This window comes from Erithacus rubecula, assembly GCF_903797595.1.
Source record: "Erithacus rubecula genome assembly, chromosome: 17".
Lineage (NCBI taxonomy): Eukaryota > Metazoa > Chordata > Aves > Passeriformes > Muscicapidae > Erithacus > Erithacus rubecula.
In genome coordinates, this window is record NC_136669.1 from 3,670,870 (window position 1) to 3,693,743 (window position 22,874).

The following is a 22,874-nucleotide window of genomic DNA, read 5'->3' on the forward strand; positions in this document are numbered from 1 at the left end:
TATTCATTTCTGACGGATACACACGTTGTTCTGAGCAACTCTAAAAATAGAAATTATGCAGTTCTAACCTATAAGAGAATATTCACATCCTAAAAAACCACTTGCCATACTCTAAAATCAAGTTTTCATCCTTCCTCAAAAAGCCTATTTGAATTAATTTCTTGATGCTTAGTGACCCGTGGCAGCAATTTGCAGACTCACTTTTGACATGGCCTTACATGAACTCAGATTCTCAAAGACCTGAACAATCTAAACAGATGCCAGATGTGCAGCTGACATTGTTGACAATTATATGACATTAATAATTTTACATATTATTTATACATTTAAAATAACAATTATAACATAACAACAACAAAAGGTCAAAATAGGAGAGGGGAAAAAGCATCTCTTTAGCAGGTTGCCAAGAGGCCAGGGCAGTAAGCAGATTATCATGGCAAAACTGGGATCTGAATCACCAGGTAGCTGCTATGCAGATGATTTACCACAAAGATGGTGCTTACAGAATGAGAGGATAAAAAAATGAGACAGAACTTGCCAACATCTGTGGAACAATAACAACTCAGATAGTGAGGAGGGAATCCACAGGAAAGCTCTGAAGACAACATATATTCAGAATTTCTGGAAAAGCAAAATGAGCGACATCAAAAGGTGACGAAAGCAAAATGCAAAGATCAATTTCAGGAACATGAGTATCTCTGTACTTGTGCCACGTGCAACAGGAATGCACCCTTACAGTTCTTGAGAATGTAATCTTTATTGTTGATTCAAAATACCAAAGAGGCTGAGACATCCTGCAGGAAAGTCACAAAGTAGAAGTGAAAGCATGTCATGCATGGAAACCCTGCCACAAGTGGGATATGATCCTGTGTGTGTGTGTCATATGATCAAATTATGATGGGAGGTGCAATGTTAATTGTAAGGGAGTCATCAGGGAGAGATAAAGAGGAAAACATTGGCCAGGTAAATGTGAAACTCAAGGGGTGTTTTAAGAAATGAGGAAATGTAAGTAGGAATTTATGCATGGACAGAAGGAATGTTAAAGGAAAAATACAGGTCCAAGAGAAGGCAATGGCCTGCAGAGCTGGAAATGGGTTCACAGCACTCAAACTGTGCAGAATCAAGCAGGAGTAGGCAAGAGTTGGGTTGTATAAGTGAAAAATCTTGCGTTTATTTTAATTATTAATTACTGTTATGCTGCTACTAAAGCTAGTTATATAGCAAAGAGAAAAGGTTTAGAAAACCAAAACCTGAGCCTAATGGAGGGTGAAATCAGCAGGAGGTTGGGTGACTGCTCTTCCAGGAGTTCATTTGCCACAAGTGGCAAACACCTTGTTCCCTCTCTTTCAACTGACCTACTCCTGCTTTATGATTTGTACTTTTTAAAATATACAACATAGGCTCAATGCTACTTTGCAGCAATTACCCCTGTTGTTTGATGGTGCCTTCTTTCACCTTACATTGCACTCAATTAACCACTCTGTAAATGGAACCAGTATCAATTGTGAACTTCCCCCTGCCAAACTGGTCAATGGTTGCACCACAAAGACATAAATGATAGGGTTGGAAGGGGCCTGTTTTTCAGCCCAGCCCCCAGTATCAAGCAGGATTTTCTTCTCCACTCATGTTAAAAGCATTTTATCTGAGTTGTATCATTACATTATAAACAGCAGCAACTCAGCAACTGCATGAGAAAAGTATATTCTGAAATCTACTTGCCTGCACTGCTGCATTTCCCCCCTCCTCACTTCTAACCTGAGCTATTTAGTTTTATTTTTCTGCATATCCAGCCTACAAGTTATTTGCTAATCCCTGTGGTATGTATGTAAGCCCAAAGAAATGTCATGTTACCCAGATTGAGAGGTAACAGCAACGTGACACTTCACTCTCCAGCACTTGAGAATTCAGTGTGTTCCCCTTGATGTGCAACCAATTGTAGGTTTGTTATTTTCCAGAAATATTGATCATCCACTATTTAAAGTTTTAAGAATTAATCCTTAAGTAATATTCAGCATGACACTTTGAAAAAGCACCTTTCAAACCCCATGAGGAGCTGCCAATCTACTAAATCATGGTTTATATACACAGACAGAACTTCTGGCCATGATTTTTTAGTTTGCTCAGTCTAGATCTGAAGCAAATCTGTGCTGCCCAGCAAAGCTCTGTGTAGAGCCCAGCTTTCCCATAGGCAGGTTTCAGTCTGCAGGAATTTAGAGATTCTGTGGGAACTCAAGAGGACATGACAAAGGTACAAGTGTTTGGCATGATTAGAGACTCACCTTGTTGGCAACAGCTTTATTAGCTATGTACTTTACTAGCTATTAGTTTATAATTATACCACAGCTTGTGAGAACACATTCAGAAGTCAGATAAACCAGAGAAGAGCTACGTCACAGGTAGATGATAATAAAGCAAGTAGACAAACCATGTATTGTATAAACAAAAAAAAAATCTGCAGAGCAAAGAGACAGTGCTGCAGCTGGATGAAGGGTTGGTTTTTTAAAGTCAAATAAAATAATCCGAGCGTAGAATGGTCATGCTTCAAACTCTTACCCAACCTGCTCTGCAACTTAGTGCTGCATTATGAATGAAAATGTCTGAAAAAGCCTGACTGTAGCTATGGACTCTGTAATACAACTGAGCAAGACTTCATTTTTTTTCTCATTGTTTAGAGTTCATTTTACAGATCTTTCCTAAAACAATATTTGCCACCAAGTGCTCTCAACTTTTTTGTGCTGTGCTGCAAGAAGTTTTTTCTTAAGTACTTCATGGACATTGTTATCTAAATAAAACCACCTTCAGCTTTAATGGTGTGTAAAGAAATTGGCTTTTGGCCAAATATGAGCACTGTAAAAGTGCTTCTACATGACTACCTTTCTTACTTTGCTGTATCCCTGGTGAACTTAGAATGATTAAAGTCCTTCTGAAGTTCTGAAGCACCAAAAATGAGATGCCACAATTTGTCACATGGAGTTATCCACAGCACATACACAGTTCTGTCTGTGGACTATCTGACAGGAACAGGGGAATTTTCTGCTGTTTGGGAGCTGCAGTGGTTTTACAGTGTTTGTAATCAACCTTTAAATACAAACTGTGGTTAGATAGAGCAACTTGAGACAAACTGGATGACCATTTTTAGACTTCACAGAATACTCTGAGTTGGAAGGGACCCACCAGGATCTAGTCCAAGTGTTAAGCAAATGGCCCACATGGAGATCAAACCCACAAGGTTGCTGTTATTAGCATCATGCTCTAAACAACTGAGCTAATCTCAGGTTTAGTGTTTTTCTGGTATTTATTTCATAAATACCTGCTTGTTTTTTCAGTAAAGGATGCTGTGCTGGTGTTTATTTGCTATGGAATAAAGCTTCAGAATTTCTAAATATAAGACAAATTACTTTGAAAAAGGCAGCTCTCTGTTCTGGTTGGTGATATCAGTTGGAAACATACTTCAAAGGCAGTAACTTTTCTTAAGTCTGAGGAGTTTCCATATAAACAATGGAACAATCACAGTACAAAATTCATTGTGGGATAAATTATCAATCTCTTCAAAAAGAAAAGAGCTTCAAAAGCTCTTTCAAGAAATTATCCATTTTAAAGTTGTGGGAAATATAAACATTCACATCCATTAATTGCAAGTGACATGAAAATATCCTTGAGATTAATCAGCTTTTTTAAAAAGGAAGCAGAATGGAATTTGTAACACCATCACAAAATGAGAATGTCACAACACCTTTTCACAACACCAAAACAATCTCCAAACTCAAAGTAAACGCTCAGAAACTTTTCTTCCTACCTTGTTTTACAAGCTGGTTTATGTTTGCCAGCACCACAAGCACCTGTGCACTTTGTAGCACAGGAATTTTTAAATACTGATTGCTCAGTATACATGGCCTATGAAAATGAAACCTCAAAGCTACATATTCTCATCCCGAGTTAAAAATAAAACCCACGCTCTTGAGTGAGGGCTGTTGACTGCATTTGCAGGGAATGGCCGGGCTCTGCAGCGTCCCCAGCACGGATGACAAAACCATAACAAACCTGGATTTCAAACAGCAAATCCGAAACCCAGGCACTACAAAGCAAGCTGGATCCAACAGCTCCCAGCACAACCTCTCACTTCTTGAAACTGGCTGTAAACAGGGAAAGGGAGGGGCCAGGCGCCTGCCAAGCCAAGCAGAAACTTGCGAGTGAGTAAGTTAGAGAGGCAAAACAAGTGCAGCGCAGGCAGCGGCTCCCGGCGCGGTGCCGGGCCGGCAGCATGGGCCCGGGCAGAGGCGCGGCGGGGCCGGGCCCGAGCGGGGCCCCGGCGGGGCGGCCGCGCTCGGCACACGGCGAGTGAAGGTGAGAGCGGGGCAGGGCAGGGCAGGGAGCGCGACCGCGCCATCGCGGCTGAGAGCGGGCACGGGAACAAGAGGTGCTGCAGCCTGCGCTTATGCAACACAGGCTGCGGAGATGAAGGGTCAGCGGGTGCGGGGAGCTGGGCTCGGCGCTGAGCCGGGGAACGGAGCGCTGAGCCGGGCACGGAGCGCTGAGCCAGGCTGGGGGCGCTGAGCCGGGCTGGGAGCGCTGAGCCGGGCTGGGAGCGCTGAGCCGGGTTGGGAGCGCTGAGCCGGGTTCAGAGCGCTGAGCCGGGCTGGGGGCGCTGAGCCGGGCTGGGAGCGCTGAGCCGGGTTCAGATCGCTGAGCCGGGTTCAGAGCGCTGAGCCGGGTTCAGAGCGCTGAGCCGGGTTCAGAGCGCTGAGCCGGGCTGGGAGCGCTGAGCCGGGCTGGGAGCGCTGAGCCGGGTTCAGAGCGCTGAGCCGGGCACGGAGCGCTGAGCCGGGCTGGGGGCGCTGAGCCGGGCTCGGGGCGCTGAGCCGGGCTGGGGGCGCTGAGCCGGGCACGGAGCGCTGAGCCGGGCTCAGGGCGCTGAGCCGGGCTGGGAGCGCTGAGCCGGGTTCAGAGCGCTGAGCCGGGTTCAGAGCGCTGAGCCGGGCTCGGGGCGCTGAGCCGGGCTCGGGGCGCTGAGCCGGGTTCAGAGCGCTGAGCCGGGTTCAGAGCGCTGAGCCGGGCTGGGGGCGCTGAGCCGGGCTCGGGGCGCTGAGCCGGGTTCAGAGCGCTGAGCCGGGCTCGGGGCGCTGAGCCGGGCACGGAGCACTGAGCCGGGCTGGGAGCGCTGAGCCGGGTTCAGAGCGCTGAGCCGGGCTGGGAGCGCTGAGCCGGGTTCAGAGCGCTGAGCCGGGTTCAGAGCGCTGAGCCGGGCTGGGAGCGCTGAGCCGGGCTCGGGGCGCTGAGCCGGCCCCGGCAATGACAAAAGTCACGGCTGGGTGCGAAACGCTGAGCGGAGCCTGCCCGCACCGCACTGCCAGCGGGGATCCCGCACAAATGCCTCATCTGGGAACCTGAAAGTCATCAACAAGATTTTCCGAGAAAATATTTTAATTTCGGGTTTTATTTTTACTCATTTAGATATTGCCATTTTCCTAAAATTGCTATTTAACACATTGAATCGGCTTGCAATTTCTGTCATTAAAGCAGAATTGTGTTTAACCGCACTTAGAGGATGTAAAAAAAAAATAAGGGCAATGACTAAAAACACTTGTGAAACCAGACATCCCCCTGCTCTGTAAAATACAGACTGTTGATCTTCTGAGACAATATACAGGCAAGTTATTCAGTGGCTGATGTAATTCAGTCTGGAGTAATCAAAGCTACATGCTTAAGGATAAACCTGCATAATGGAATTACGTGATTGCATCCATGCCTGTGCTTAGTCACCTTTGCACTCACCAGAATGCATATATTTGCAATATCTAGTTCCAGTCTGCTGCTTTGCTTGAATCGAGTCGTAAGAGTTCAATGAGATGTAGTTTTGGTTCCCTTCAGCTGTGAAAGAAACAGCTTTTCTTTTTCTTTCTCAAAAACCTAAAACAACAGACGCTTCCTAAAAACAAATGGGGTTGTTTTTGGTGCTCAAAAATAGAATGAGGATGTAAAGAAAAAGATATGATACAGTCCACACATACACAACAGTATAGCTGAAGAATTGATGTGAGAAAATGAACCAAAAAGGTCAAGTTTTCCCACAAAGTTGAAAACAACCTTTGAAAACAGAACTTCTGATGCTGCCACAGAAGCCACTTCTCTGAGGAAATCCAGCATAGGACAGTGGAATAAAAACTTGCTTGCCCAGCTAAAATTACTGTATTTTTTGCCTGATTTCTGGCTCAGCATGTTATTTAGAAGAAAAATGCACACAAAACAACTGCAGTGGGAAATAAAACACTGATGGAAGGAAGTTGACACAGTTTTGGGACAAATTTTGTACTATGGCTGAAGAGTCAAAGGATTAGCACCGGGGAGATGCAGTGTGCACACAGACCCCACACAGTACAATTTAGCTATCTGGTTCATGGAGAATAGCATGTTGTCTAGTAGCATTCATTTCCATTGCACAATGTTTATTGTGGATTGATTAAATCTTGCTCTCCCTCTGGAAAGAATCCAGGGACGTGTACTTACACTCTGCTATAGGTGCTGACAGAGAAGCACACAAAACCACAGGAGTATGTGACAGGGGAAATCACCTGTTGCACCAGCTCTGCACTGTCCCTCAAATGGGCTGCCATGAATAACAGCCATGAGTTTAAAGCTGTGCCTGTTTTGAGTTGTACTCAAAACAGAGATAATTTCTTGTTTCTGCATTTTGGAAAGCGATTTTACACGACTGCTTTGAAGTTCACTTGGTTTCAGTTAAAATGCTATCTGTACTGATGATAAAGCAAAGATGGGTGGACCTCAGTTGCTGATAGTAGCATACTTTTTAAAGAATTCGAGCTATTTTGAGAGGAAATGATAGCTGATTCTTGCCTTTTTGGAAAGTCAGGCTGCCCTGATATTAGGTTCCCTGGACTACAGAGGTCCATTGTTTTTTTTTTGAAACTAAATGGTTATAAGGGTAGAAGTCTGAATACAAACTGACCTATTTTTAAAAAAAGCCAAAACCAACCCCCCCCACACCTCATTTCCCATTATCCTCTAGTCTTTGTCAATTTTATCAGTGATCCAGTACACATCCACCATACTACCTTGGATGGGCCTCCTAAGAAACTTTTTTTTTTTTAGGTAAAGCTTATTTAAGATGTTAGGAGATCTCTATTTTCCATCATACTGTGAAGTTTTGTGCTTCATTTTATGTCCTTCCACTCTTCAGTAGTTGCCCTTATGTATTTTTAGCTATATACAAGGTACTGCTTGACAATCTGCAAAAAATTGCATCAGTATTCATATAAACATCAGTATGTAATGATAGTTTACAGTTTATTTCTGAGTGTCCTGTATCAACTAATTCACTCCTAGTTTCACTTCAGTCAAAACTGCAGAACCTGTACTAGTCTAATGAAATTTTGAATAATGGTTTACTTTCTTCTAGACTAACAATGTCAGTGATGTGATGCATATAATCTTGAAGTTCAAAATGTTTTCTTTACAGTATTTTGCCTTTCATTTATGAGGTAATATTTTAACAACACTTTCACTATTTCTCTCTCTACAGAAAAGCTGGTAACCAGCAAAGAAGACACAAAAGCTAAAATCACTATGTGGAGCTGTGAAGCCTTAATCAACAGTACCGAGAACAGTGAGGACCAGCATCTCTGCCATGACTTCGACCTCGTGCTTTCCATCTTTTCCCTTCTCTACCTCATTATATGTTTCCCAATTGGCCTTTGTTACAATGGCCTGCTGGTCCTAGTTAACCTCTACAACAAAGCTACCATGACCATGCCAGATGTTTACTTTGTCAACATTGCCATTGCCGGTCTCATCATCAACACTCTGGCACCAATGTACCTGCTGGGTCTTGCCAACACGAAATGGGCCATCTGGAATTCCAACAACGAAGTTTATATCACCTTCCTTATTTTATTCAACGTTTCATCATTAGTTACCATGTACTCTACCACACTGCTCAGTCTGGACTATTACATCGAGCGCGCCCTGCCCAGGACTTACATGTCCAGCGTGTACAACACCAAACACGTCTGCGGGTTCATCTGGGGCGGCGCCATGCTCACCAGCTTTTCATCTCTCCTGTTCTACGTCTGCAACCACGTGTCCACCAAAATCATCGAGTGCTCCAAGATGCAGAACCAGGAGGCGGCGGATGCCATCCTGGTGTTGATCGGGTACGTGGTGCCCGCCGTGGCCGTGCTGTACGCGCTGGCGCTGATCCTGCGCATCCGCAGGGAGGCCACGCCGCTGGACCAGGACACGGGGCGCCTGGACCCGTCGGTGCACCGCCTGCTGATTGCCACAGTCTGCACACAGTTCACCCTCTGGACGCCCTATTATGTGATCCTCTTGGTAAGCACCTTTACTAACCTACGAGGAAGAATTCTAGATGTGAGTTCCGTTCAAATATTACACTTCGCCACGATTTTGTCCAAATTCCTGGCTTTCTCCAGCAGCTTTGTCATGCCTCTGCTCTACAGATACATTAACAAAAACTTTCCCAACAAATTACGACGTTTGCTTAAAAAGATACACTGTGGGAACCAGGGGTGTTCTCACGAGCGCACAGTTGTACAGCAGGTCATGACATAGGTGTGACACAACCCCTGGTGCTCAGTGCTGGGACTGTCACCCTGCTGTGTTGGCACTCAGAGACATTCGAGAGTCCCAACCAAGAGGCTGGAAGGAGCTTCCATTGCAGTTGAATGCAAGAGTCTTAATTTTGCAGTAGTTGTTGGCTGAAGTGGTGTGAGGCTCTGGCCTGCGTGCTGCATTTACCTGTGACATCAGATACCTTCAGTGCACTGAACTGGTGACAAAGGACAAACTCTGTTTTCATGGCTCTGATCTTCCTGTCTGGAGAAATCACTAGGCAGTTTATTGAAGTCTTGACTGAAGACACAGCACCTTGTATCTTGTATAGAAAAAGGTATTTACCTTGTTTTCTGTACAAAGAAGTGGTAATGCTATCCTTGATGAAGTAAATAGCATATTTCAATGAAGATTATAGAGGTGATCTTTACTGAAGATCATTTTACTCAATTATACATGTCCAAATAGTAAATGTTAATTATAAATTAAATTATTTAATTTCTTTCTCCATCACTGAATCCCCTCTAAAAGGAGCCTAATTTACTTTTTTCAGAAATTATTTTCTCACACAGACTAACCTGTTTTAACATTTATGGTAAACTGATTTTTCTTTTAGCTACAACAAATAACAAAAATGTGTTTTAATTTTCCAGTGCTTTGTTTGTATCCTAAAACATTTCAGGAATTCAGAAATATTTATTAACTAAATCTGATGGAACTTAGAGATGTTTGTTCCACATACTAAAATGAAGGACACAGTGGTTTACAAAGTTAAATCAGAATTTAACAAGTAAAGATTGTCTGGCTAAGTATTATGGTCCACATATGTTCATGTAACAAGAGTAATTATCTTAAAAAATAAATATGTTTATGATTAACATTTTGTATTTTCAAGGGATGTGTTTGCAACAAATAAATTAAACTCTCTTTAATCTATGATGTCACTGGAGGTTTGGAAACCATGTAAAATTCCTCAATATAGGAACAGCTCTTTGCTGACCTCTCAAAAAAGCCTTTTTCTGGTATTCTTGCATACATAGTAAAGTCTAGTTTCACAGCAAGGATGAAGAAATCCAAGCCAGATCACCAAATTTTACTGATTATGTGAAATACATGAGAAACACAGACGTGCTGCAGGAAGAACATAAACACAAAAATAAACTACAAAGCACTGCCCCAAAAACTACCTGTTCCTGTGCTGCTGTTGCATATTCTCCCTCTGCTCAGGGGTCACAAGAACACTTTTGTCACTTAATACATGCTACAGCATCATTTTATTGCTTAATCTGTCCCAGCACAATTCAGACTCCACGTGACATCAAAAAAATGTGACTTGTCAACCTTCTGGTATAGAAAAAGAACATGAAGCAAGACCAGCACTGAAACTTTCCCATTGCTTAGAGCACAATCTTGTCTGATAATTGTTCCTTGTCTGTCAGCAGAGACACATCCTAAAGTTCTATGTGAAAAGCAGGTGAGAAGATCTTTCAGATCTTTACCCATCAAGCAATTTCTTCCCATAGCCATATTTGCTTATCTTCTTTATATACAAGCATCTCTAAGTTATCAACATCCTGGTGGAAGACTTTCCATTAATCTTTACTTTTGTTTTAAAAGCTTTTCCTATCTTACTGAATACTTTTAACCCTTAAAGCCTGCAGAGTAAATAATCTATTTCTGTGGTGTTTTCAGTTTTAGCCTGATGGAAACCATGATGAGGACAGAAGCTGTTCCTTATCACTGTGTCCAACTCACACACTCATTTACAGTGCCTCTGTGCTGACATACATGACACTTGCTCCTTTCTTGGTTTTGCCCACCTTGAGAGATTTTCTGGGAATTTCCACACATCTTGAGCATTCAAGCTCATTTCCACACAGAAGTGCTTAGGAACAAAAATCTTTCCTTACAGCTGTCAAGCTAACAGATTCCTTCTTCCCATCTGAGGAAAATTAGGTTTCTTAATGCACCACATTAAATCTCTCCCATAAAATCTGTTAAAGAAATTCTGTGCCATTATGCAGGAGGAGTTCCAGCAGGGAGGAACTGGCTTATCTGGTGTGAATAGAGGCTTTCAGAACTGGGACACTGCCAGAAAAGTGTGGCTGAGCAGGCAACTTTAAGTGCAATTTCAGCTTCCTTATTTCTATTTTCTCCTTCTCTTAAGACATTTTCTGTCTCTGAATGAACTGTTGCCTTTATTTCTGTTCCTTTCTCTCTGTGTTAAATTCTCAGTTTCAGATCATGGCTCTTGTATCATTTCTCTTTATTGTTTTTCACTTCTCTGCACAATTTATTTAACTTTCATTTCTCTCCCATTCCTGCTTGTCTGGCACACCTGGTACCATTCAGTACTCATGTTTATTTCATCACACTGACTCCTTTATGGTGGTCCAAATCTTACTCAGTGAGTCAACGTTACAAACAAATTTGTAAAATGGAAGCTGCTATTCAAGAGATGTAAAAAGACAGATTTGTGTGGAATTTACCCATGGGGTATCCAATCTGATTTTTTCCTAATCTTTTTTACTGCAACAGAGCTACGGATGTTTGTCTGTATCTTTGATAAATACTAAATGTGATGGCAATCATAGATACAACAACATGGATAATTTAATGATCAAGACTGCTATCCACTCAACCTCTTTGACCAGTTAATTTGATGTATTAGTTGCCTCAAAGAAATTATGCTGTGGATCTGCCTGGCTGCTCTTCTCTTAAGGAAATTCTGAATTTAACTGCAGCACCCTCACCTGGTATCTCTTAAAAAGCAGTATCCCAAAAAGAGAGAGCTTTGCAGTGTTTCTGTAAAGAACAGTTGAGGAGGAAAATACTTCAGGAAATACGAGGTATCATAAATAAAAAATAACTTTTATGGACAAATACACAAAGTTCTTGAGAATGGGGCCTTTCCATTTCAAATACCTGAAGGGTTCTGGTGACTGTAAATAAGGGCTTATCTATTACACATTTAAATAGATATGAATAAAATACTGTATATATGCAAGATAAAAATCAACCTACTGATGTAAAAAGAATCTACAAAGAGTTTATTAAATTATTTCTAGAAGTGTATCATTTAAATGTAAACCTCTGAACAGGAAGGTGTACTGTATTCTTCTGTATGTATATAATGTGTACTAGAAAATAAGCACTAGTTAAGTGCCATTATTAACAGTGTTATTTTCTCACAAAATTAAACTTATTATTTGAATTGATCTATAGCTTAAGCCCTCTTGCTGAACCACTAATTAATTCAAATCAATGAACTAACAAAAATGTCATGTTCTCTTCTGGGTTATTAACACAGCTAGCTCAAGACAGCTCCTTGTTGACCAACTTAGTAGAGGTCCTAGTTTCAAAAGTTTACATTTCAGAATCAAATTTTGTTGGTCTCTGAAGATTTCATTTCACTTAATGAAACAAGGTGACCAGCCACTATAAAATTCCTGGTTCTATTACAATGAAGAGATGTGGACTCCAATATCATGTCAGAAGTGGACTTTCTGGAAAGCTTCATAAAGGAAGTACTGATTCATAATACATTCTCAATAAAAAGTGTTCCAGTGTATGTGGTCAATAAAATGAGTGTGGGGTTGGTTTTTTTTTTCCTTCTTTCTTGATAAAAACCTCTTGTAGACAAAGTTAAATCTATGTGGCTTCACTGAATCAAAATATAACAAATTGCATTATGTCATTTAGAGCTTGGATGTCATTTCCAGGCCTTAATATGACATTATTAAAACCTCATTATTCATCAGCATGAAGTTGGCTGGGAATGAAAGCTAAAAGGTACATACCTAGCCTGACTTTTTTCAGCATAAAGAATCCTGCAGTTAATGAGGCAGAGTAACAGTGCACCTGGAGATCAATGCAAACACTGGCCACATCCTGACAACTTCCTTTCCTTTGTGCTGCCCACAATCAGCTTCCTGCAGAAATTCTCTTGGTTCTCAGAACAACATAACAAAATAGCCCACACCTCTGGCATCCCAAAGAAAACAGCTTTTCAGAATCTAAGATACCTTGGAACACGTTCATTGCACATAACCAGAAGTTTACTCCCCATGGATCAGTTCATTTACCCTACATATATGAAAATATTTTCTATACTTTCAAAATTATTCATTTGTTCCCTTTTGGTGAAGTGTAGGAAGACAGCAAGTAACAGCAAACTCTATTTAAAATTATTATTGGTAAACTCTTTATAAAAACCCTCAGTCCAAGGCACTTCTAAGTTTTAAGTCTCTGTCAGAAATAAATGAAAATGGCAACTGTCAGAGTGGAAGCTGCAATATTACACCATTTAATCAAAGCCTAGAGTCTGACAGGATGCCTTTATTTCCACAGAGTGTTTTAAAGGGTGTTTTCTTTAACAGGAAAGCCAGCATCTCTGAAGAAGTACAGAGCAATGATTTTCTGATCCTTCATTCCACAGAGCTTTTGGATACAACCAACAAAATGCTGTTTCTCAGCTGGATTGGTAAAACCCCCCACAAACAACACAGGCTGAAGGATCTTCAGTGAGAACAGAGTGAGTTAATAAGCAGCAAATTCACAGGTTTTTGGAGAGTGAACAGCTACATAAATGCAAGTAAAAAGGGTTGATCAGGTACAACAAAGTCCAGATGTTTATTCCAGTACAAACCAGTACATGGCACCCACATCTGCCATTATCTGTCAATACAGAGACATCACAGAAGACAACCACACTGTGGAGTACTCACAGAAAATATTCTGTTAGTACACAACAGGAGAATGGGCCCCAAGGTTGTGAGAAAATATGACCCTGCTACCACCAACCTCAGAAGGAAATAACACCTTTTTTTGCCTTGTTTAAAACTAAGATTCAACTAAATTGCTTTTGTGCTGTGGGTATGTGCATCAGTAATGCCCCATTTATCACTGTTTATTAAAAATGAAAGCAGCCCAGTGTCCAGGCTGGAGACCTCCTGAGCTTCACTGCAGGAGCACAGAACTGGTAAGACCCAAGAAAAGCAGAACCTGCCCAAGTGCCACTCTCAGTTCCACTGTTCCCTGAGGACTCAGAGAGGAATTGATTCTTTCTGCAGCTGTGAAGTGCTCAATGCAGTAATGATTCCTAAACATCTGCTCCTAAATTAATTTATGTAGTCTCTTAATAAGCAAAATCTTGTGCATTTCTTGAGTGTCTTGTGCAATACTTGGAAGTGAAAGCAATCTGATGGTACAAACCCAGCTGTGCAGACTGCCATGGCAACAAATCTAAAGTGTGAAATGTTTCCTCTGTTGAATTCCTTACGTTTTCCATTATATATCAAAACACTTTGACATATGCTGACTACATTCTTTTTCCATCAGGAGAGCAGAGGACCTATTATCTCCTTTGTTATCCCACTTTCTTCTCAGCAAGTCCTTCCCTTACCTTGACATTCCATGTCATTTCCTTATATTCCTTCCTTCTAAAGAACTGGCACTTCTAATTACATCCACAAGAATTGTCAAAAATATTCACAGTCTGCAGCAGGCAGAATTTCCGTATTATTACAAATCACGGCAGCAAAATATTTTAAAACACAGGATTCTCAGCAGAGTATTTATGAATTAAGTATAAAAACATATTAAAAAAACCTCTTCCTATCAAAAGTTCTTCAAAGCAAGATTTATAACCAGAAGTGAATGCATTTTATCCAGTTAAAAAATACTTTCACACTTTCCCCCTCTTTTCTTAAATGCATTATCACTGGCACTGATGGGCTCAGCCTTGGCCAGCAGCAGGTCCACCTTGGGGTCTGCTGGAATTGGATCTGCTGGACATGGAGAAGTTTCTGGCAGCTTCTCACAGAATCCACCCCTGTAGCCCCTCCCTGCCTCTGCTATCCAAAACTTGCCATGCAAACCCAGTACAATTACTGATTACAAAGTTAACTGAAAAGCCTAATTTTATCCCCCCCCCCCCAAATGTAAGCTAAACTTTATCTTGAAATCAGTAAAATTTCTGCACTGTTCCTTATCTCCAAAACCTTTAAAAGATCATTTTGAAATGAATTCTGGTACTGGTTTATCAAAGCTGTTTTAGAAACTCCATCTGGTGGTCACTGGCAGAATGCTCCTGCAGTTCCCAAAAGCAGTAAGATCAGTAAAATTAGTTAGATTTAAGTTAATCTTTAGGGGGGGAAAAAAAAAATCAGTCCCAGTTTCTGGTTAAATACAGATTTGTCCAGCTGGTCCTGCCTGCAGGCAGCGAGGGTATTGCTACAAGTATTTAGAGGAAACAAAATTAACTTGCACAACCAACTGCTGCTGCAAGGCAGAGGCAGGTAAGAGACAATTCTGTTTCAAGAAACAAATCTCAGCAATGGTTAATTTTAGTTTTGAACCTAACAGAAGGATATTTAACCAGGCTATTAGGTCTGACTATTCACAGAGAAGAAATATTTATTTAAAAGCACATGTTTCTTGTATTGTTTTATGAAACATCTGTTACTAGTCATTGTGGTTGACAAGATGCTCGAAGACGAAAGGAAGTGCCATTCCCATTCAGCTCCAGAGTATTGTAATTCTTTCTAATTAAGTATGGTTTCACTAGTTCACAATGAAATAGATTTCTTACTTAATTAAGAGAGAAGTCTGAAATTTTTCAGGTCCAGCCTATGTGCAGTTAAATAATCATTTTAGCACCTGCAGTGCTATGCAGAGACCAGCTCTTTTAATAAAGCATGCTATTAGAAAAAGCTTTTTTCCACCCTTTAGTAGAATATTATTTTGAAATACAGGCAATTTTTGAGCTCTTGTTGCTGAGTTACACAGATGATTTACCTGCATTGAGGCATTTATTTTGTGATTGATAGAAACATTACTGTATAGTAATAATAATAAAATACTGTTTATAAAACAACTTACATTACAAACAGTGCTCAAATAAGCCAATAATAAAACCACTAATAGTGAACCAGAGGCAAGGAACCCTGAGATGTGAAGGCAGCAATCACACAGCACTGAGCATGGCTGTTCTAGGGAAAAAGGAAGAAATGTTGATTTACAAGCAGCCTCTGAGGTGCAGGTAATCATTAATAACTTGTGATTATGGATAAACATCACCAGCCTGGGCTGCTTAACCCCATCCAAGCAGAGTAAGACCATCAGATTTTACAGTTTCACAAAGCTCCATTTACCTTATAAATAAGCATAAGCATGTGAATTCCATTTTAAAAACCACACTTAAACCCTTCTTCAACCAAATATGCAGGGAATTTAATACAATACAGTCATGTGAGGGGTTTTTTTGTTCTAAAAAGAATAAATTAACAAAATTCATTTTCTCCCAAACTAGCAATTCTTGGTTCTCTGTACATCTTCCCCCATGTTTTGGGGTTTGGTGGGTTTGGGTTTTTTGGAGGAGGGGTGTCCTTTTTCATGTCATGAATGTTCTACAATGTCTTAATCAAGGACACAAATTTGCTTGCTGTCAAGTAAGACTAAACATATATAAAATTAACAGCAAGGCCTTTCACAAAAACAATTTTACAGTGTGACTGGCAATTGTGCATCAATAACAAAAGCCTTAGAACAGATACTCTCAAAAATCAGGGTTTTTTACCCTCAGGAATTTTGAGGTATTGCATTAATATAAATGGCTTTAATGTCTTAAAATGCCACAAAGAAAAGCTTCCAATATTTAAGCTCAGCCAAATAGAGTCAAAGCAATCTTGAACTAACACACTAGCTTATATCCCACACTCAAGTTATTTTTTTCTTACACGAAGAAAAATTAAGGTGGAAATACATGGCAGTTAAAGAAAAACATCTTTGAAACAAAATTGCACTGTATTGCAGGATTCAAAATTCCAGTAACAAGGCAACTGCTTTTCATCATAATACACTGGGGTATAGGCAGTAACAGACATTTAATATTCCAAAACAATCCTATCATTCTACAAAGGGATGGTTTTCTTAATAGCATTCCATCCAAAAGGCAAGTAAAGATAAGTTAACTGGGAGAAGACATTTCTGCTGGGCTGCAGCATCTCATGAGCCAGCACTGAACAGTGTTTGTTACACAAGTTGGAGAAGTTTCTCTCATTTGGCACACACTGATATGAGAGAAAGACCCTTCACTTCAAATTAAACCTACTATCAGGGATGTGTGCTCTACTAAACACATCAGTAATATGGATCAATTAAAAGAATTTATTGGTGTTGGTAAAAAAAAAAGTCATTCACATCTGCTTTTTTATAGCAACATCTGTCTGTCAGTACTGGAGATATTTATTTTGCCATATGAACAGTGGTGCTCAAAAATAAACCTGAGTTTTGCCCACCACAGCACACTATAGGTGGTTAGTGCTGTATATGTTATCAGCCAATCCCTAAATATTACCATAGCATCTTACAATTATTTCACTTCTGTAACTTCACCTTTCCTGCCTCCATCCTATCCACAACATCATTATCACACATCAACCTTCTCCACTGACAGCAACAGGCTCAGACATTTCACCAAAAAAATCATAAATCACTAATAAAAATAATTATGACATTATACATCATCCCAAACACAATCACTTAACCATTTTCTGGAGTTTTATGAAATCTTTACAGAGCTGGGCACTAGTCTGCTTGCTGCTATTGTCATATGACTTATACCCTGTGATCATTTAAGCAAATTAAACAAACTGGTTTATTGTTTATTCTAAGGAAAGATGTAGCTGGTCACAAAACAGCAATATTTTGCTTTTCTTTTACTAACACATTAACTGTGACAGTAACAGCACAGCAAGCTGCTGCCAAAACTCCACCTGGGAGCTCTTAACATACCTCAAAAATTCTTTTGTTTCTGTAGATGAGGCAGAATTGCAGCTATTGAGATGGGAATCAGCAAAGTCTAAACAGAATAAAGGATACAGAGTTGGGAAACTTTTATTTTCTAACCTCTTTTTCTCCTCCATCTTTCAATTTATTCCATCATCTTGGAAGAATAAATTTCTCAGTAGCCAAGTTTCTCCTCCTGTAAAAGGTGATGCTTTCTGATGTGTGAGTCTCAAGCTGTGTACAATTCTCAAATTGTCTTGTGTTACTTGCACCTGATTCCAAGTAGGAAACATGTTCTTGCTCCCTAAATACCACTGAATAATGAAGTTTAATACAAGTTTCAGACAAAGTATGACACTGTAAAGGTGAATGCATTTTAAAGATGAGTGCTTTCTCTTCAATTGTTGTTTCTTTTTAATGATGGGAGGTGTAAGAAACAGCTTCTCTCTTTTTACGTTTCTGGTTCTATTTATACAATTTTCTCATTAGTGGATAAGATCCCTTGGAGCTCTGCTCACCCAGCCCTTGCATTGTCAGAGCTGGAGTTACTGAATAACAGGAAATGTGGCCTCACTCCTGCTGTGTCAGGGCTTATCTATCTGCACAGGAGTTACTCCTTGCTCAGAGACTGCTCATTAACTCAGACACTGAAACCTCTCTCAAGAGTGGCTTGAATATTCCTCACATTGGTGCAGTCATTGATTTGCTTCTCTGTTACTAATAAACACCAAGGACACAGCCAGAGATCCTTGTGTACACCTACCCATGGCAAATATATATATATATATATATAAATATATAAATACCCAGCAGCCTGCTCCTGGTTCTCAGCCAATAAATAATTTTAGTCCCCCCCTGTCCCTCGCAGGGCACAGGGTAATCAATAACAGTCCCATTCAAAGCATTTCAGTGGAAAGCACAGCAACAAAATCATTTTGAAACTGTTCAGCACTGCCTGGAGTGCAAAAGTGATCCATTCTGGGAGTTACAGAGTTAAGTTGATGACCAGAATCTTCCTGAGTTTTTTCCTGTAATTTCAAAAACAATCATTTCACAATGCCTTGTAGTTTGGTGTGCTCTCTGCAAAGCCCTCAGTCCTAGAAAGAGTAAGGTGACACTTGAAATTTGCATCTTTACTGAAAAACTGACAGAAAAATAAAAGAATCACCTGATTTGCATGCAGTGACAATGCGTATTTTTTCTTTACCCTTCTTAATATTAGAATTTAATGTCAACAGAATGAGCCTGGCTTAGAGTACAGCTCACAGGGAAATGCTACATACAAAACACTGCACTACATTGCCACTTTGCCCAAGGTTTTCTGTAACAGTTTGGAGGAACTACTGTAAATAAAAGGGAAACAACAAACAATCAACTCACAACAAACTGCTGCATATGATGATCAAAAGCAAAGGCTCTGTGTGAATTACAGTATTCTGAATAAACCTCATTGGAAATCACATTTTCACAGAGCCTCTGAACCACTGAAGAACTGTTCTGGAGGACAGCTACTTCACAAAGAATGTGAACCTTCAACCTGAAAACTTAAATGTTTCTGAGGTTCTGCTGCAACCCAAGACTCCATCCAGTGTTCTCCAATCTCAAGGAAGCATTTGGAGCAGTAGTGCTAACCTTCTGATTAAAATGTAGACCAAGTGCTAAAATATCTTCTCCAGGTAATCCACAACTCTGATTTTGAAACAGACTTGTACACATTTGTGTCATTTCACTTCTTTGAAGTGTTTTGGCAGTTTCCATGTGTTTTTCAGTGAGCCTTGTTGAACTGCAACAAGTGAGAAGCCATGAAAACAGAGTGTGGCACAAACTACCCTCTCAACCCACAAAAGCCACTGCAGGTTACTGAAAAATTACAACAGAAATGCCCTTCCACATGAGCTGGAATAAGAAAATATGATGCTGCTGATACATCCCAGACAGACAGGCTGCACTAAAAAAAAATAATGAGCCAACCCTTTCTTGCTTATTTATATCTGAGGTTTTAATAATACAATTCAACAGTCACTGACTGATGCTGAGCCAGACCCAAAACATCCTTCATACTGAAAGTATTGTCTTTTAACACCTCATGGTCATTGCAGAGTATCTGGGAAAATAATTTACTGCATGTGTACAGTAACAAGAGTATTCCAAGAGCCAGGACCATTGGAAAAATAGAAATACACCTATTTTTAAGCAGGGATCTTAAGGGTTTGACATGCCCTGCTTTGTGCTGGGCTTTTGTAGTACCAAGCAAAGGGCGTGGTGTGGTATTTATTCCACAGGCTTTTCCTTTTCTAGACCTCTAGCACTTCAAACAGCACACTGGAAAAAAATGCAATTGCAAGGGCTGGCCAGTGAGCGTAGGATTACTTCATGAAGAGGAAAAACAAAATCCACTGGATGGCCTCGCATACTTAGAAATGGCAGGGACAAACACTACTTTTCTGTTCTAAAATATCTCACTGCAGAGGAGAATCTGAACTTTAAAGTCACATGATGATGAAACCATAGGTTTGCTAAACATGCAACGTGCATAGTTTGAATGACTTCAGCTAAGTTCCTGTTTCTCTTACAGAACTGCATCTTTTTTAGTCTGCAAGCGCCTGGATTTTTCACCGTGATGTACAGCAGCTGAAGAAGTTATTGTAATATACACACTCTGCTCTCTACCAAAACAGAAAAGGCTATAAGCTCCAAAAAGTAATTGTATTTCATCAGTGAAAGGCTCAGCCTGTTGTTTTTGTGGAACAATTCCTTGAAAAGGTAAGTGCTTTATATTACTTTGAATATGCAATGTTTTATTCAAGAAGCTCAAATAGCGAAGCTAAGGCTGTGATTAAAAGTTCTTAGTTTTCCCTTTTTTAGCAACATTAGAACTACACAAAGTAAAATACTGTATCTGGGAAAGGTCCTCAGGAAGCAGAAATGTATAATGAAGCTGAAATTTGTGATAAAGCTGGGTGTTAAGTAGAGAAAATGTGAAGACTGTTTTCCAGTAAGTACTTCAGTCCCATGGAACCAATGGGAGGTGGATGATGAAATACTTTCAGTGGTGTGGACAAATGACTCCAAGCACTGTCTAAAATCAGTTTTTTAAAGGATGGACATTGTCAGATAATCTTAACCCCACTACAGGCATTGTATAGGACAGGGAATACATCAGTGTTTGGGGCATTATGTTTAAGTTACTGTTAGTTCCTTTATATTCTAGAAAAGTAAAAACAAAAGCTTTCGGTTTCTCAGGAACTGCTACTTTTCCAGTTAAGGGTAGGATTTCTTAAGTCTTTACAACTTCAAATACTTGCCCAAGAGTAGGAATTGAGCTCTTACAAGAAAGATAAACAGAGTCACATTTTAGTCTCATACATTGCAAGCTGCCCCCCATCTTTTAGCTTGTTGTGTGAGCAGAAAGGAAATCTTCTCCCCCCAGATCATGTGTTACCTCCAGTGGATGCAGGACATCCCCACCAAGAGCAGAGTTACACAAGCAGTGTCATGTGTGCTGCTTTATGACTGGATGAAAGAATATTTTCCTTCTAAAGGCTGCTGACAGAATGCAGAAAGACTGCCCTACCAAACCTTTTACAGAGGAAGAGTTCTGGCTGCCAAGGAGAAATTCCCCTGGTTTAGGAGCTCTTCCTTCTAGACTTTAAATAAACACAAGTCTCCTTGAAACCAAGCTCCCCTTTTGCATTTACATTAAAGAGGGGATGGGGAACCCAAACTCATTGGAATCTTAGGGACTAGGTTCCCTCAGCACTGAAAGTCCTTTCACAACTTGCTATTTTTAAACTGCTTTTTGAACACTGTGCTCACTGTGTTGGAAGTGAAGGGCAATGTATTCACTGTGCTTCAGAAGTGAAAATCAAACATATTTGCTTTAACAGATGAATTACAGGGAGGAAACAGGGATAGAAAGAGGAAAAAAAAATCCAAGAGAAAAAAAGGTGAGACCACATGAAGCTAAGGAAGGATTTGTGATGTGACTGATGGCAAATTAAAGTAAGGGGGACCTGAGATAAAGGGACAAAATAGTGGAGCATGACAACACAAAATAAACCAAGTAGCACATTGCAAATTTCCCTCAGTAACTAATCATAAAACAAACAGAAATAGACCCTGCTTCTGCCATAGTAACCATGACTAGATGGAAATTAAAAAAGGCAGTTTATGTCATAGTATGTTGTAAGAGAAAAAAAAAAAATTCAGTTCTGGAGGTGTTTGCAGTGTAAGCTGGCAGATTCCACTAAAAGAGTAGAGGATTTGTCTGATGTTCTCAGCCCCTCCACCCACACCACAGAGCATAAACATTATGTGCATTTTGAAAAGAAAAAAATACAAAACCCAATGTTCCTGCAGTAAATCCAAGCACCAGGAACTGAGGGAATACCAGATCTTCTCAGAGCAGAGGGAAATGACATAATAAATTCCCTGTATTTTGTTATGATGGAAACTCTAAGTATTTTGGAACAAAAGATGTGGTCGGCTGTATGAATATTCTGAAATAAAACATCATGTAGTAGCAGCCACCCTTTGCTTGCTACCATGGAACATAATTTTTATTTTAAATTAAATTAAGTTAGTACTACCAGAAGTCTGTAAAAATTTGCAAACATCAATACTACCCCAGCAGAAGTTGTGATCTCCTTCATCCCATTGTTTTTCTAAGCATAAACTTGATGCTTTGGGAATGTTTTAAAAGTGGAAAGAGAATTTCTAAGAGCTGCTTTACATGACAGATGAGCACCTTACAGTCACCTACTCATTGCAATGTAAATAAAACATACAGAGAGGTTGTGCCACCTGGGACTATTCCAAATCCATCAGGGGCTGCAAGGGAGTCAGGCTGTTCTGGCAGGGCCCAATTTATAAACCCAGCTTGAAAACCCTGATGCAGCCACTTCTTGAGGTGAGGAACAATGCATTTTGGAAAGTGCTATGCATCCTCAAATTTCAGTGAAATCATTATGAAGAGACAAAATATGAATAAGAAAAAAAAATAGATTGTCAGAAAATCAGAAATATACAGGTAGGGGTGAATCTTTTAGAGAATGCAGGTGTGTTTGAGGTTGTGGGATGAACTGGGAATGTCTGATTGTACCCCCTGCACACGAGCTCCAAACTGCCATTTGCTCTTTTTAATAGTGAGACACCAGAACCAAACATGAAAAGAGACCCTGACATTATCACTGGGATTCTTTTAAGCTTCTAGGAATAATTTAAAGGGGAAAGTTAATAACTACAGCATTGACTTGAATCTTATTTGCCAAACTAAAAATATTTCAGAATTGGCTACAAATTGCTAGGAGATATTTCTTCTGTAATAAACACTTCTTTGAATTTAAACAAAAATTATACTCACACTGACTAGCCACAGCAAAGCTGCAAACAGCCTGCTCTTGTGGTAAAATTTTGTTTGTGTGGCAGTACTAAGGTGATTTCCTTTAAAACACCACACCCATTTTTTTTTTCCTTAGCTCAGAATTCTAATACTTACC

General features: G+C 40.2%; 2 protein-coding genes across 3 annotated transcripts in view; one reads left to right on the top strand and one right to left on the bottom strand.

Annotated features, from left to right (window-relative positions):
- The window catches only part of GPR146 (G protein-coupled receptor 146), a 44,766-nt gene extending 35,236 nt beyond the window's left edge, over window positions 1–9,530 (top strand). The window contains exons 1-2 of one of the 2 annotated variants that reach the window (XM_079321181.1): window positions 3,993–4,190; window positions 7,538–9,530. In XM_079321181.1, coding sequence (XP_079177307.1) covers window positions 7,582–8,586 — 1,005 coding nt within the window. In that variant the 5' untranslated portion in view covers window positions 3,993–4,190; window positions 7,538–7,581 and the 3' untranslated portion in view covers window positions 8,587–9,530. Of the gene's footprint in view, window positions 1–3,992; window positions 4,191–7,537 lie in introns of those variants that run through there. The other variant, XM_079321180.1, reaches the window with a different exon arrangement.
- The window catches only part of CHLSN (cholesin), a 116,214-nt gene that overhangs the window by 64,370 nt on the left and 28,970 nt on the right, over window positions 1–22,874 (bottom strand). The window lies entirely within an intron of this gene.